The following is an 18766-nucleotide window of genomic DNA, read 5'->3' on the forward strand; positions in this document are numbered from 1 at the left end:
GACACACACACACACACGTCCCTTTGCAAGTCTAATGCCATGTGCCAGAGCGTCATGTGTGCGGACTGTACGTCCTGATGCACATGCTTGAAAACACACACAACCCACGTACGCAGACACACACACACACACACACAGGCTGCTCTGGCCCCATTAGCGGATTAACAGCCGTCTAAATGCACACACACACGTACACACATGGATGGCGGCAGAGACTTCATGCCTTGATGGTGCAGTGAGGCGATTAACCCTTAGTTCAAGCTGCAGAAAGACAGTTATAAAGTTATACAGACCCATTGTTCCTTATCTTATTGTGTGTGTGTGTGCACACACGTGTTAGTTTACGAGGACACAGGACCACGTGTAGTATATTGTTTATGTGTTCATGTGTGAATCTTTTCCAGCCTGCAGCCTGTGGAGGGAACACAGTGCTGACTCTCCTCTAAGATTCACCAATGTGTTTACAAAGAACGAGATGTTCATGTTTAGTAAATAATAATATCAGAGACATCCGGTTATTACAGCAAGCTGCTGTGTGTTTGTGTACATAAAGGTCAGCTTGTGTGTCTGAGTGCTGCTTAAGCAGAGTCTTTGTTGCACTGTTGCAGAAACATAAGCTGATGATGATTCTACAGAAGTGTGTGATTGTGTGTGTGCGAGTGTGTGTTGGGGCGGGGGGGTCATGCTGGTCCTCTTGTATCAAATTTTGCTTTGGACAACAGGATCGACTTTCTTACAAAGCATCAGCTTTTTGTCCTACTGGACCAAATGTGTGTGTGTGTTTATACACACACACACACACACACACACACACACACACAGCAGTTTAGACATCTGTGTGTGTCTGTCCAATAGTCTGTCTGTTCCCTTTTTTCTTCCCTCAATCCGACAATCACAGACAGCCCACTCCTTTGTGTCACTTAGAACCACGTCTCCCCCTTCTCTTTCTGACACACACACACACACACACACTCCTCAGCTCTTCATCCCCCCCCCCCTCTCTCACCTCTGTCCATCTCCCATCACTCCTTCCCCTGATCCCACCCTCTTGTTGCCTCTTCTCCTCCCAGCTGATGGATGGACAGACTGTCTTGGTGTGTGTGTGTGTGTGTGTGTGTGTGTGTGTGTGTGTGTGTGTGTGTGTGTGTGTGTGTGTTTTCCAAGATTAGATTTTTGCCCCAAAGAGGGGAAAGTATGAGCAAAATATATTTTAAACTTACTTCCCAGTATTGTTCATTTGTCAGTGTTTATGAGTATTTAATGACTTCCTGGTTTTCTATTCTATTGTAGTACTGTGTGTGTGTGCGTGTGTGCGTGTGTGCGTGTGTGCGTGCCCCCAGCTGTTTTTCGGCCCAGAGCAGCAATGAGAAACCAGGTCGAGTGTCTGTTCCACAGACGTCTAAACACAAGACGTAGATACGATTAAGTGTGTGTATTTCTATGTGTGTAGAAGCAGGAGATGTGTTTCTGTTATTGGAAATGAATGTTTTGTTAAATGTGACATTTTGCTTTGCGTTCATGGACTGACTCTCGTTCAGTCAGTCAGGAGGGGGAATACGGGAAAGGCTTTAAATTCATCATGTTTTGTGTTAGCGCAGTGTTTGTGTGCATATCCATCAGTTTGTTTCTCTTCCAGAGACTGTTGTGTGTGTGTGTGTCTGTGTGCGTGGTCCCCGGGCCCTCAGTGTTCCTGTGTGTCAGAACACAGCTGGTGAAGCAGTGCGTCCCAGGGGGGCCGTGAGTACAGCCAACACACGCGCTCAGTAACGCTGTCACCACATCTGCTTCTTCTCTCGGTTAGCCTCGATCGCCTAAACACGCCGAGGACGTCCGCGGATCGGCTCCCCGGGGGCCACGCCTACGGGACGTTCCACCGCAAAGCACCCGGGCCTCTGATGACTATCAAGTGTTTGTTGATCTATAAAATCATCATCAAATGGCAAAACATCTTCTAGATCCTCTCCAATCAACAGGTTAAACAAACATACTCATGAACATTTCAAATTGGAAGACGGAGTTTGTACAAAAAGCTTTTGTTTCTAAACATGAGTGCAAATATTCATGAATGAGAGAATATTTGACCTGAATTGCAGAGAGGAGTCTGAACAACATACCAGAGCTTAGTTTTCCTTTCAGCAGTTTTGTCTTGACAGAAGATATTGCATTGATTATCAGGGGATGGGGGGGGGTGCAGGGTCAGGCCACGGGGGGCGAGGAGGCGGCTGGGTGTGGCGATGTGGTGGGTTTAACATCGCTGCCAGCTGCCGCTCAAATCCCACGTGGAGACACGAGAAGCCATTTGACTTTGGTCCGGTTTCATATCGACAGAAGTTGCTTGTCATATGTCAGGATGACAAGCTGTCTCTGTGTGTGTGTGTGTGTGTGTGTGTGTGTGTGTGTGTGTGTGTGTGTGTGTGTGTGTGTGTGTGTGTGTGTGTGTGTGTGTGTGTGTGTGTGTGTGTGTTAACCAGATGTAGACATGCTTGTTTTAATGCATACACCATACATACATATGTGGCTGTGTGTGTTCAGTGTTGTTTAAGAGCGTTTGACATTTGAGGGCTTCAAGGACGTTTTTGTCCAGTGAGCGTGAGGATCAATTACAACTCTTAATTAAAATATAGTTGTGTTGATTGTTCCTTGTGTATATAAGGAAAAGACGTTGCCTTGATGTGAACATCAGGTCTGGTTACTTATGTTCAGCCCATCGTTGAGGGGCCCCCCAGAGGAGAGGAGGCTCTTTATGTGAATCAGGTGTGTTTGCTGTTTCTCACAAGGGCCACACTTTGAGTTTAACAGCCAGCTGCTGCCATGGGGAGTTATTATGGGATGGATAATAATCCCTGAATCTGTGTTTTAATTGTTGATCTCGGAGATGGAGGATTCCTGTTTTGAGAATTTTCTCGTCTGTCACCACTGCAAAAGTATTTCTTTTGGGGGGCTGTGCAACTACATGTGCACAACACAATGAATAATGCCACTTATTAATCATTTTAGGGAGAGAGAGGACTGGGGGGGGAGAAGCCCTCCGCTCCAGTCTCATGTTCCTCCTTGTTTACTGTCCCTCCTCTTCACTCGCTCATTCATCCTCCTCACCGCAGCACTTGAGGCGTTCGATAGAAGCTTTTAGTTTACATCTGCAGAGCACAAGAGCTGACCTGACACCACGACCCTGTGTGTGTGTGTGTGTGTGTGTGTTTTCTAGGTCTCACTTTACTATTAACCAGAACCAGTGACGACTTTACCAAACTGAATAATTAACCATTCCTTTCAGCTGTACTTCAAATATCTGAAAATGTTAAATATATAGTGTCATGAGAAAGGAGAGACTCACGTGAAGCAAAAGTACCTCAGATTTGTACGTAATCGTTTGAATAAAACTTGAATAAATGCATTCAGGGCTGTTGTCATGTGACCAACTCCACGCAACGTTATTTTTGTACTGAAGCAAAGAAGTCCATTGTTGTAACCATCTCTTGTTGTCCGTGTGCGTTGTAAAAAAAACCCTCCCATCATCAGGTCTTCATCTTTCTAGCCACGTCGACTGAATGTGACCGGAGCAACTGAGGGAAAAAAAAAACTGCTTCAGCCTTCAGAGGGCGAAGAATCTTGTTAGAAAATATTCTTTCCACTTGAATACTTCAGTCAGGCAAACTGTGATAAATGCAGGCCCCTTATATGAATTTACTTATACGCATTTGTACTGCGTATATGCACAATTACTGTAAATGTGCTTATACGTAGATTATAGCTTGTGTGTGTGTGTGTGCGCGCAAGCTGCTCCTCTGCAGACAGCATTAAATATTCATCCTCCTGCTCGTATTTCTCCTCATCTATCCATCCACCCCTCACCTCCTCCTTCCTGCTACCTCTCCAAATCCTTCGTCCGTCCTTCCTTCTTCTGCATTCTTTCTAATCATTTGTGACTGTTTGAAAATAAATTAATAAGGAAGGAATATTAAATAAAGCTAAAGGAGTTTAAAATGAGAGCAAGGAGACAAACATCTTTTGTTGATCATTTCTGAAAAGAAGAGGGAGAAAAAGATTTGAATCGGTCTCTCTGTTGGGGGTATTGAGTTCAGGTCCTGTGTGTGTGTGTGTGTCTCTCTCAATGCGTCTGCATGGGTTAAGACGTGTACATTTCTGTGTGTTTGGTCTGTGTAGTTCTGTTGAAGGTGAAATCATATACTGTGTGTGTGTGTGTGTCACAAGAATAATGTCCCGTGCTCTGTTTGTTGCTCTGGTTTCACATGCACGCGTCCTCTGGGTGTCAGTGTTTGTAAGCAGGAGACTTTATGTGTGTGCGTGTGTGTGTCTGTGTCTTAACGTGTGTGTTTCTCGTGTGTATGTAAACCTATCTGAGCACAGCGGAGGGGAAACTTCAGCCCAGTTATTGATTTGGTTCCGGCCCCCTTTCAGGGTCACGTTTGTGATGTCAGGGTTTGTATTATTATTGCTTTTATTGTCTGCTGCTTTTAATTCCACACAACACGGGGACATTAAGCCCCATTGATCCCTGTGGGCAGACGAGCTGCTGCATATCAAAATAACAGAAAGGACTTCAAACACTGCAGGTTCAGCCGTAGAGCGCAAGGAAACGGATGATTACAGATCAATAAACCTGCGTGAAGCCGTCCTGGTGCTCCACATAAGACTCATTTTCCACCACCACATCTTGATACAGGGAAGGAACTCTGTAACATGCAAACATTTCCTCAGTACCGTACATAGGAGGTCTTTAGGGAGTAAAGCAGAGTTCTGTGGTCGTTGTGGTCACGTTGCCCTGGTGATGGCGCTGGAGAAAAAGCCCCATTTCATCACAATCCATCGACAGCTGATGGTGATTTTTTTGTTTTACTGGATGCGAAACTTCCTGTTTAAAATCCTACAATAAAGTTATCCTCCTTTTTAAAAGACTTTCGAACTAAGATTATGCAACTATGCTTGTGATGGTGTGAAGGGGTAATGTTTTTTTGATGTCCCTAAAATCTAAAGTGTTTGATTCGACTAGGAAGTGTTTTGGTCTCTAAGGGGACAAGGGAGGATTTTGGACCCAGCCGATCCTGTATGTTTCCTCCTTCCTACCTGGAACTCTTCTCAGGGATTGTCTCCTTCACTTTCCCTCTATCAAATGTCCCCCTCACACGCCTGTCTGTCTGTCCGTCCGTCCTCTAAACTCTCTCCGGCTGTCTATCTGCGTGCCCCCCTCCACCCCCCCGCGTGTCTCTCAGCCTCGGTCCTGCTGCCCGTCTGCCTCTCCGGGCCTTCGCCGCGGGCCTCTGTCAGGATTACACGGTGTCAGGTTGGCCAACATGGACACTGGTGGTGGGGAAACAAAATGTTCCTCTCCGCACAAAGCCGCTCTAATCCCCCCCCTCCCCCACTCACAGCAGAACCCGATTACAGAAAAAACTGGTCGACTGGCATCAGGATGGAAAGGCAGGACGACGCTGCTTCTCTCTGTGATGGTTGATTCGTTAATTGGCTTTTGGGCTTTTCAGCTCGCTGTCTAATTAGACCCAGCAGCCCATAATAAAATAAACAATCCATCAGATTGATGTGACGCAACTTCCTTGTATGTGAACATGCTGCAGAAATAAATAATTGACATGCCGGTTCAGCATCATGAACTCATTGATAAATAATCCAACTTGGTTGTTGATCTTCCAGAGCTGTAAATGGGCTTGTGTTTGAGTTTTAATTGTCTTTTTATCCTTCTGTTGTGTCATTTCAGCCTTAACCGCCTACACCTACCTCACCATCTTTGACCTGTTCAGGTGAGTGTGTTCTGCATCAGCTGGAACATTAGTGTGTCTCATCAGAGAAAGGGGAAAAATCAAATTAATTAATAACCAATGACAAGAATAATTACATTCCTGGTTCCAGCTTCTAACGTGTGCCGTGTATTTATTTAGTCTAATATGAAGTAAGTAGATTTTCTCTATGAAAACAACCTTTTGCACAAGATATGCAGGATCACTCGTGAAACAAGTGTGTAAGGGATGAGAAAACACTTGTATGTCTGCTCAGCTGGGACCAGGTTTAAAGGTTTTGAGGGACAATCTCCACTCATGACACATTAATTGTGAGATTAAAATTAATAAATTACAGAAATGGTGTACTTTAGCTGACCTCTGTTTCTGGTGTCATTATCTAACCCTTTTTGCCTTTTCTTCTCTGCTGTCTCTGCAGTTTGATCACATGTCTCATCAGCTCCTGGGTGTCCATGAAGAAACCCAGTCAGGTCTACTCGTTTGGGTGAGTCCACAGTTCCATCCACTGTTGGAGCTTCAGTCAAAGCGCCGTGTGTGTGTGTGTGTGTGTGTGTGTGTGTGTGTACTTTCATTCTCTCTCACACACACACACACTGAGGTAGCAATGACAGAAAAGCTTCAGTTACTGTTGTCAGGCTCAGCCAAAGCTTTTATAAGTGCGTGTGTTTGTGTGTCAGTGAAGGTGCCCAACTGTGTATTTGCAGTTGACCGGTGACCTCTGACCTTGAGGTGGTGAAGAGTGGCGATCAAGTGGAAATCTGTTTTTCGGCTCCACTTGGCTGCTGTAATACCTCTGTGTGTGTGTGTGTGTGTGTGTGTGTGTGTGTGCGTTAGGGTGGGGGGGCTTTACATCTGGGTATGCCGGTTTATATGTGAGTTCGTTTTCAGGATGTGTGTGTGTGTGTGTTATCAGATTGCGTGTAACAGAACAATGGTCTCAGCAGCAGATTGGCAGTAAAACAGCTGCTTCACTCTGTTCTGCAGTTCGCTCGACATCACCTCTGCTTCTGTTGTGGGTTGCAAGCTGTATTTTAGTACAAAAATATTATATTTATGCACACATTACTACAGACGCACACAGACATTATATGGGAGTCTGAAGGTGGAAAGATGACTGACAAAACAAATCAAGATATTTTTTTTCCAGGGTGGTAACAGCAGTTTTACTGTTACTTGTCCCTTCGATTAGTTTGCTGTTAAGCAAATGTTGGTCATTCGATTACTGTCGTGAGTTGAGTAAGACAGCGTCGCGAGAACGTAGTGACCGTTTTTCTGACATGACGTTCTTTCATTCACCACTTAACCGATGGGCTGCATTCACAATAGTGGCGACGATACGAGTCATTATCTCACGGACGGCAGATTTCCTATAGGCGCTCCCACCACTTAACAGCTAGTTATGACAATGCAGAGCGTGACCTTTCGACCCAGCGTCATGCAGGCTGCGTGCTTCGATTGTTCAGACTGAGAGAGTGTGTGTGTGTGTGTGTGTGTGTGTGTCCGATCTGTCTGAATTTATTCAAAATAAATAATTGGTTATAACCTCTTAAGTAGACAATTAATATCACACAGCATGGGACGGTAAAACGTGTTATTCAGAAGTGACATTTTAGACCTTTAAACTCCCTGCTTCGGATTAGAGAAGCGGCCGCTAGAACACTGCACACAGGCCACTACAACACTAGAACACTGCACACAGGCCTCTAGAACACTGCACACAGGCAACTACAACACTTCACACAGGGCTCTAGAACACTAGAACACTGCACACAGGCAACTACAACACTGCACACAGGGCTCTAGAACACTGCACACAGGCAACTACAACACTGCACACAGGGCTCTAGAACACTGCACACAGGCCACTAGAACACTGCACACAGGCCACCACAACACTAGAACACTAGAACACTGCACACAGGCCACTACAACACTAGAACACTGCACACAGGCCTCTAGAACACTGCACACAGGCCTCTAGAACACTGCACACAGGCAACTACAACACTGCACACAGGGCTCTAGAACACTACAACACTGCACACAGGCAACTACAACACTGTACACAGGCAACTACAACACTGCACACAGGCCACTAGAACACTGCACACAGGCCACTAGAACACTGCACACAGGCCACTAGAACACTGCACACAGGGCCTCTAGAACACTGCACACAGGCCACCACAACACTGCACACAGGCCTCTAGGAAACTGCACACAGGGCTCTAGAACACTGCACACAGGCCACTAGAACACTGCACACAGGGCCACTAGAACACTGCACATAGGCCTCTAGAACACTGCACACAGGCCACTAGAACACTAGAACACTGCACACAGGCCTCTACAACATTAGAACACTGCACACTGGCCACTAGAACACTGCAGACAGGCCTCTACAACATTAGAACACACAGGCCGATAGAACACTGCACACAGGCCGATAGAACACTGCACACAGGCCACTATAACTCTAGAACACTGCACACAGGCCGATAGAACACTGCACACAGGCAACTACAACACTGCACACAGGCCACTAGAACACTGCACACAGGGCCACTAGAACACTGCACATAGGCCTCTAGAACACTGCACACAGGCCACTAGAACACTAGAACACTGCACACAGGCCTCTACAACATTAGAACACTGCACACTGGCCACTAGAACACTGCAGACAGGCCTCTACAACATTAGAACACTGCACACAGGCCGGAACACTGCACACAGGCCTCTAGCACACTGCACACAGGCCGATAGAACACTGCACACAGGCCACTACAACTCTAGAACACTGCACACAGGCCACTAGAACACTGCACACAGGCCATTAGAACACTGCACACAGGCCAATACAACCATAGAACACCGCACACAGGCCTCCAGAACACCGCACACAGGCCTCCAGAACACTGCACACAGGCCACTAGAACACTGCACACAGGCCACTAGAACACTGCACACAGGCCACTAGAACACTGCACACAGGCCACTAGAACACTGCACACAGGCCGATAGAACACCAGAAGACTGCACACAGGCCGATAGAACACTGCACACAGGACACTAGAACACTGCAGACAGGCCTCTACAACATTAGAACACTGCACACAGGCCTCTAGACCACTGCACACAGGCCGATAGAACACTGCACACAGGCCACTACAACTCTAGAACACTGCAAACAGGCCACTAGAACACTGCACACAGGCCAATACAACCATAGAACACCGCACACAGGCCTCCAGAACACTGCACACAGGCCACTAGAACACTGCACACAGGCCGATAGAACACCAGAAGACTGCACACAGGCCGATAGAACACTGCACACAGGCCGATAGAACACTGCACACAGGCCGATAGAACACTGCACACAGGACACTACAACTCTAGAACACTGCACACAGGCCACTAGAACACTGCACACATGCCACTAGAACACTAGAACACTGCACACAGGCCACCACAACACTAGAACACTGCACACAGGCCACTACAACACTAGAACACTGCACACAGGCCTCTAGAACACTGCACACAGGCAACTACAACACTGCACACAGGGCTATAGAACACTAGAACACTGCACACAGGCCACTAGAACACTGCACACAGGCCACCACAACACTGCACACAGGCCACCACAACACTGCACACAGGCCACCACAACAATGCACACAGGCCACCACAACACTGCACACAGGCCACTAGAACACTAGAACACTGCACACAGGCCTCTACAACATTATAACACTGCACACTGGCCACTAGAACACTGCAGACAGGCCTCTACAACATTAGAACACACAGGCCGATAGAACACTGCACACAGGCCGATAGAACACTGCACACAGGCCGATAGAACACTGCACACAGGCCACTATAACTCTAGAACACTGCACACAGGCCGATAGAACACTGCACACAGGCAACTACAACACTGCACACAGGCCACTAGAACACTGCAGACAGGCCTCTACAACATTAGAACACTGCACACAGGCCGATAGAACACTGCACACAGGCCACTATAACTCTAGAACACTGCACACAGGCCGATAGAACACTGCACACAGGCCTCTAGAACACTGCACACAGGTCACTAGAACACTGCACACAGGTCACTAGAACACTGCACACAGGCCACTAGAACACTGCACACAGGCCACTAGAACACTGCACACAGGCCACTAGAACACTGCACACAGGCCACTAGAACACTGCACACAGGCCGCTAGAACACTAGAACACTGCACACAGGCCTCCAGAACACTGCACAAAGGCCTCCAGAACACTGCACACAGGCCTCCAAAACACTGCACACAGGCCTCCAGAACACTGCACACAGGGCTCCAGAACACTGCACACAGGCCACTAGAACACTGCAAACAGGCCACTACAACTCTAGAACACTGCAAACAGGCCACTAGAACACTGCACACAGGCCACTAGAACACTGCACACAGGCCAGTAGAACACTGCACACAGGCCACTAGAACACTGCACACAGGCCACTAGAACACTGCACACAGGCCTCTAGAACACTGCACACAGAACTCCAGAACACTGCACACAGGCCTCTAGAACACTAGAACACTGCACACAGGCAACTAGAACACTGCACACAGGCCTCTAGAACACTGCACACAGGCCTCTAGAACACTGCACACAGGCCTCCAGAACACTGCACACAGGCCACTAGAACACTAGAAACTGCACACAGTCCTCTACAACACTAGAACACTGCACACAGGCCACTACAACACTAGAACACTGCACACAGGCCACTACAACTCTAGAACACTGCACACAGGCCTCTAGAACACTGCACACAGGGCTCTGGAACACTAGAACACTGAACACAGGCCGCTAGAACACTGCACACAGGCCGCTAGAGCACTAGAACACTGAACACAGGCCTCTAGAACACTGCACACAGGCCTCTAGAACACTGCACACAGGCCTCTAGAACACTGCACACAGGCCTCTAGAACACTGCACACAGGCCTCTAGAACACTGCACACAGGCCTCTAGAACACTGCACACAGGCCACTAGAACACTGCACACAGGCCTCTACAACATTAGAACACTGCACACTGGCCACTAGAACACTGCAGACAGGCCTCTACAACATTAGAACACACAGGCCGATAGAACACTGCACACAGGCCACTAACTCTAGAACACTGCACACAGGCCGATAGAACACTGCACACAGGCAACTACAACACTGCACACAGGCCACTAGAACACTGCACACAGGGCCACTAGAACACTGCACATAGGCCTCTAGAACACTGCACACAGGCCACTAGAACACTAGAACACTGCACACAGGCCTCTACAACATTAGAACACTGCACACTGGCCACTAGAACACTGCAGACAGGCCTCTACAACATTAGAACACTGCACACAGGCCGGAACACTGCACACAGGCCTCTAGCACACTGCACACAGGCCGATAGAACACTGCACACAGGCCACTACAACTCTAGGACACTGCACACAGGCCACTAGAACACTGCACACAGGCCATTAGAACACTGCACACAGGCCAATACAACCATAGAACACCGCACACAGGCCTCCAGAACACTGCACACAGGCCACTAGAACACTGCACACAGGCCACTAGAACACTGCACACAGGCCACTAGAACACTGCACACAGGCCACTAGAACACTGCACACAGGCCACTAGAACACTGCACACAGGCCACTAGAACACTGCACACAGGCCGATAGAACACCAGAAGACTGCACACAGGCCGATAGAACACTGCACACAGGACACTAGAACACTGCAGACAGGCCTCTACAACATTAGAACACTGCACACAGGCCTCTAGAACACTGCACACAGGCCGATAGAACACTGCACACAGGCCACTACAACTCTAGAACACTGCACACAGGCCACTAGAACACTGCACACAGGCCAATACAACCATAGAACACCGCACACAGGCCTCCAGAACACTGCACACAGGCCACTAGAACACTGCACACAGGCCGATAGAACACCAGAACACTGCACACAGGCCGATAGAACACTGCACACAGGCCGATAGAACACTGCACACAGGCCGATAGAACACTGCACACAGGACACTACAACTCTAGAACACTGCACACAGGCCACTAGAACACTGCACACAGGCCACTAGAACACTGCACACAGGCCACTAGAACACTAGAACACTGCACACAGGCCACCACAACACTAGAACACTGCACACAGGCCACTACAACACTAGAACACTGCACACAGGCCTCTAGAACACTGCACACAGGCAACTACAACACTGCACACAGGGCTCTAGAACACTAGAACACTGCACACAGGCCACTAGAACACTGCACACAGGCCACCACAACACTGCACACAGGCCACCACAACACTGCACACAGGCCACCACAACAATGCACACAGGCCACCACAACACTGCACACAGGCCACTAGAACACTAGAACACTGCACACAGGCCTCTACAACATTATAACACTGCACACTGGCCACTAGAACACTGCAGACAGGCCTCTACAACATTAGAACACACAGGCCGATAGAACACTGCACACAGGCCGATAGAACACTGCACACAGGCCGATAGAACACTGCACACAGGCCACTATAACTCTAGAACACTGCACACAGGCCGATAGAACACTGCACACAGGCAACTACAACACTGCACACAGGCCACTAGAACACTGCAGACAGGCCTCTACAACATTAGAACACTGCACACAGGCCGATAGAACACTGCACACAGGCCACTATAACTCTAGAACACTGCACACAGGCCGATAGAACACTGCACACAGGCCGATAGAACACTGCACACAGGCCTCTAGAACACTGCACACAGGCCACTAGAACACTGCACACAGGCCACTAGAACACTGCACACAGGCCACTAGAACACTGCACACAGGCCGCTAGAACACTGCACACAGGCCTCCAGAACACTGCACAAAGGCCTGCAGAACACTGCACAAAGGCCTCCAGAACACTGCACAAAGGCCTCCAGAACACTGCACACAGGCCTCCAAAACACTGCACACAGGCCTCCAGAACACTGCACACAGGCCACTAGAACACTGCAAACAGGCCACTACAACTCTAGAACACTGCACACAGGCCACTAGAACACTGCACACAGGCCACTAGAACACTGCACACAGGCCACTAGAACACTGCACACAGGCCACTAGAACACTGCACACAGGCCACTAGAACACTGCACACAGGCCACTAGAACACTGCACACAGGCCTCTAGAACACTGCACACAGAACTCCAGAACACTGCACACAGGCCTCTAGAACACTAGAACACTGCACACAGGCCTCTAGAACACTAGAACACTGCACACAGGCAACTAGAACACTGCACACAGGCCTCTAGAACACTGCACACAGGCCTCTAGAACACTGCACACAGGCCTCTAGAACACTGCACACAGGCCTCCAGAACACTGCACACAGGCCACTAGAACACTGCACACAGGCCACTAGAACACTGCACACAGGCCACTAGAACACTGCACACAGGCAACTGCAACACTGCACACAGGCCTCTAGAACACTAGAAACTGCACACAGTCCTCTACAACACTAGAACACTGCACTCAGGCCACTACAACACTAGAACACTGCACACAGGCCACTACAACTCTAGAACACTGCACACAGGCCTCTAGAACACTGCACACAGGGCTCTGGAACACTAGAACACTGAACACAGGCCGCTAGAACACTGCACACAGGCCGCTAGAGCACTAGAACACTGCACACAGGCCTCTAGAACACTGCACACAGGCCTCTAGAACACTGCACACAGGCCTCTAGAACACTGCACACAGGCCTCTAGAACACTGCACACAGGCCTCTAGAACACTGCACACAGGCCACTAGAACACTGCACACAGGCCACTAGAACACTGCACACAGGCCACTAGAACACTGCACACAGGCCACTACAACTCTAGAACACTGCACACAGGCCACTAGAACACTGCACACAGGCCTCCAGAACACTGCACACAGGCCACTATAACACTGCACACAGGCAACTGCAACACTGCACACAGGCCTCTAGAACACTAGAACACTGCACACAGGCCACTACAACTCTAGAACACTGCACACAGGCCTCTAGAACACTGCACACAGGCCGCTAGAGCACTAGAACACTGAACACAGGCCTCTAGAACACTGCACACAGGCCGATAGAACACCAGAAGACTGCATACAGGCCAATAGAACACTGCACACAGGCCACTAGAACACTGCACACAGGCCTCTAGAACACGGCACACAGGCCTCTAGAACACTGCACACAGGCCTCTAGAACACTGCACACAGGCCACTAGAACACTGCACACAGGCCACTAGAACACTGCACACATGCCTCCAGAACACTGCACACAGGCCACTACAACTCTAGAACACTGTGCACAGGCCGCTAGAGCACTAGAACACTGAACACAGGCCTCTAGAACACTGCACACAGGCCGATAGAACACCAGAAGACTGCATACAGGCCAATAGAACACTGCACACAGGCCACTAGAACACTGCACACAGGCCTCTAGAACACTGCACACAGGCCACCACAACACTGCACACAGGCCACCACAACACTGCACACAGGCCTCTAGAAAACTGCACACAGGGCTCTAGAACACTAGAACACTGCACACAGGCCACTAGAACACTGCACACAGGGCCACTAGAACACTGCACATAGGCCTCTAGAACACTGCACACAGGCCACTAGAACACTAGAACACTGCACACAGGCCTCTACAACATTAGAACACTGCACACTGGCCACTAGAACACTGCAGACAGGCCTCTACAACATTAGAACACTGCACACAGGCCGGAACACTGCACACAGGCCTCTAGAACACTGCACACAGGCCGATAGAACACTGCACACAGGCCACTACAACTCTAGAACACTGCACACAGGCCACTAGAACACTGCACACAGGCCAATACAACCATAGAACACCGCACACAGGCCTCCAGAACACTGCACACAGGCCACTAGAACACTGCACACAGGCCGATAGAACACCAGAACACTGCACACAGGCCGATAGAACACTGCACACAGGCCGATAGAACACTGCACACAGGCCGATAGAACACTGCACACAGGACACTACAACTCTAGAACACTGCACACAGGCCACTAGAACACTGCACACAGGCCACTAGAACACTGCACACAGGCCACTAGAACACTAGAACACTGCACACAGGCCACCACAACACTAGAACACTGCACACAGGCCACTACAACACTAGAACACTGCACACAGGCCTCTAGAACACTGCACACAGGCAACTACAACACTGCACACAGGGCTCTAGAACACTAGAACACTGCACACAGGCCACTAGAACACTGCACACAGGGCCACTAGAACACTGCACACAGGCCACCACAACACTGCACACAGGCCACCACAACAATGCACACAGGCCACCACAACACTGCACACAGGCCACTAGAACACTAGAACACTGCACACAGGCCTCTACAACATTAGAACACTGCACACTGGCCACTAGAACACTGCAGACAGGCCTCTACAACATTAGAACACACAGGCCGATAGAACACTGCACACAGGCCGATAGAACACTGCACACAGGCCACTATAACTCTAGAACACTGCACACAGGCCGATAGAACACTGCACACAGGCAACTACAACACTGCACACAGGCCACTAGAACACTGCACACAGGGCCACTAGAACACTGCACATAGGCCTCTATAACACTGCACACAGGCCACTAGAACACTGCAGACAGGCCTCTACAACATTAGAACACTGCACACTGGCCACTAGAACACTGCAGACAGGCCTCAACAACATTAGAACACTGCACACAGGCCTCTAGAACACTGCACACAGGCCTCTAGAACACTGCACACAGGCCGATAGAACACTGCACACAGGCCACTACAACTCTAGAACACTGCACACAGGCCACTAGAACACTGCACACAGGCCACTAGAACACTGCACACAGGCCAATACAACCATAGAACACCGCACACAGGCCTCCAGAACACTGCACACAGGCCACTAGAACACTGCACACAGGCCACTAGAACACTGCACACAGGCCACTAGAACACTGCACACAGGACACTAGAACACTGCAGACAGGCCTCTACAACATTAGAACACTGCACACAGGCCGGAACACTGCACACAGGCCTCTAGAACACTGCACACAGGCCGATAGAACACTGCACACAGGCCACTACAACTCTAGAACACTGCACACAGGCCACTAGAACACTGCACACAGGCCAATACAACCATAGAACACCGCACACAGGCCTCCAGAACACTGCACACAGGCCACTAGAACACTGCACACAGGCCGATAGAACACCAGAAGACTGCACACAGGCCGATAGAACACTGCACACAGGCCGATAGAACACTGCACACAGGCCGATAGAACACTGCACACAGGACACTACAACTCTAGAACACTGCACACAGGCCACTAGAACACTGCACACAGGCCACTAGAACACTGCACACAGGCCACTAGAACACTGCACACAGGCCTCTAGAACACTGCACACAGAACTCCAGAACACTGCACACAGGCCTCTAGAACACTAGAACACTGCACACAGGCCTCTAGAACACTAGAACACTGCACACAGGCAACTAGAACACTGCACACAGGCCTCTAGAACACTGCACACAGGCCTCTAGAACACTGCACACAGGCCTCTAGAACACTGCACACAGGCCTCCAGAACACTGCACACAGGCCACTAGAACACTGCACACAGGCAACTGCAACACTGCACACAGGCCTCTAGAACACTAGAAACTGCACACAGTCCTCTACAACACTAGAACACTGCACACAGGCCACTACAACACTAGAACACTGCACACAGGCCACTACAACTCTAGAACACTGCACACAGGCCTCTAGAACACTGCACACAGGGCTCTAGAACACTAGAACACTGCACACAGGCCACTAGAACACTGCACACAGGGCCACTAGAACACTGTACATAGGCCTCTAGAACACTGCACACAGGCCACTAGAACACTAGAACACTGCACACAGGCCTCTACAACATTAGAACACTGCACACTGGCCACTAGAACACTGCAGACAGGCCTCTACAACATTAGAACACTGCACACAGGCCGGAACACTGCACACAGGCCTCTAGAACACTGCACACAGGCCGATAAAACACTGCACACAGGCCACTACAACTCTAGAACACTGCACACAGGCCACTAGAACACTGCACACCTGCCAATACAACCATAGAACACCGCACACAGGCCTCCAGAACACTGCACACAGGCCACTAGAACACTGCACACAGGCCGATAGAACACCAGAAGACTGCACACAGGCCGATAGAACACTGCACACAGGCCGATAGAACACTGCACACAGGCCGATAGAACACTGCACACAGGACACTACAACTCTAGAACACTGCACACAGGCCACTAGAACACTGCACACAGGCCACTAGAACACTGCACACAGGCCACTAGAACACTAGAACACTGCACACAGGCCACCACAACACTAGAACACTGCACACAGGCCACTACAACACTAGAACACTGCACACAGGCCTCTAGAACACTGCACACAGGCAACTACAACACTGCACACAGGGCTCTAGAACACTAGAACACTGCACACAGGCCACTAGAACACTGCACACAGGGCCACTAGAACACTGCACACAGGCCACCACAACACTGCACACAGGCCACCACAACAATGCACACAGGCCACCACAACACTGCACACAGGCCACTAGAACACTGCACACAGGCCTCTACAACATTAGAACACTGCACACTGGCCACTAGAACACTGCAGACAGGCCTCTACAACATTAGAACACACAGGCCGATAGAACACTGCACACAGGCCGATAGAACACTGCACACAGGCCACTATAACTCTAGAACACTGCACACAGGCCGATAGAACACTGCACACAGGCAACTACAACACTGCACACAGGCCACTAGAACACTGCACACAGGGCCACTAGAACACTGCACATAGGCCTCTAGAACACTGCACACAGGCCACTAGAACACTGCAGACAGGCCTCTACAACATTAGAACACTGCACACTGGCCACTAGAACACTAGAACACTGCACACAGGCCTCTACAACATTAGAACACTGCACACTGGCCACTAGAACACTGCAGACAGGCCTCTACAACATTAGAACACTGCACACAGGCCGGAACACTGCACACAGGCCTCTAGAACACTGCACACAGGCCGATAAAACACTGCACACAGGCCACTACAACTCTAGAACACTGCACACAGGCCACTAGAACACTGCACACCTGCCAATACAACCATAGAACACCGCACACAGGCCTCCAGAACACTGCACACAGGCCACTAGAACACTGCACACAGGCCGATAGAACACCAGAAGACTGCACACAGGCCGATAGAACACTGCACACAGGCCGATAGAACACTGCACACAGGCCGATAGAACACTGCACACAGGACACTACAACTCTAGAACACTGCACACAGGCCACTAGAACACTGCACACAGGCCACTAGAACACTGCACACAGGCCACTAGAACACTAGAACACTGCACACAGGCCACCACAACACTAGAACACTGCACACAGGCCACTACAACACTAGAACACTGCACACAGGCCTCTAGAACACTGCACACAGGCAACTACAACACTGCACACAGGGCTCTAGAACACTAGAACACTGCACACAGGCCACTAGAACACTGCACACAGGGCCACTAGAACACTGCACACAGGCCACCACAACACTGCACACAGGCCACCACAACAATGCACACAGGCCACCACAACACTGCACACAGGCCACTAGAACACTGCACACAGGCCTCTACAACATTAGAACACTG

The 18766-nt window shown here is 49.6% G+C and overlaps 1 protein-coding gene across 1 annotated transcript in view; it reads left to right on the top strand.

Moving 5' to 3' along the window:
- Positions 1 to 18766, top strand: part of slc30a6 (solute carrier family 30 member 6) — a 55917-nt gene that overhangs the window by 7304 nt on the left and 29847 nt on the right. Inside the window, exons 5-6 of the mRNA XM_078104796.1 lie at positions 5735 to 5777; positions 6193 to 6258. Of these exons, the coding sequence (XP_077960922.1) occupies positions 5735 to 5777; positions 6193 to 6258 (109 nt within the window). The remainder of the gene's footprint in view (positions 1 to 5734; positions 5778 to 6192; positions 6259 to 18766) is intronic.

This window comes from Gasterosteus aculeatus, chromosome 6, assembly GCF_964276395.1.
Source record: "Gasterosteus aculeatus chromosome 6, fGasAcu3.hap1.1, whole genome shotgun sequence".
In the NCBI taxonomy this organism is placed as follows: domain Eukaryota; kingdom Metazoa; phylum Chordata; class Actinopteri; order Perciformes; family Gasterosteidae; genus Gasterosteus; species Gasterosteus aculeatus.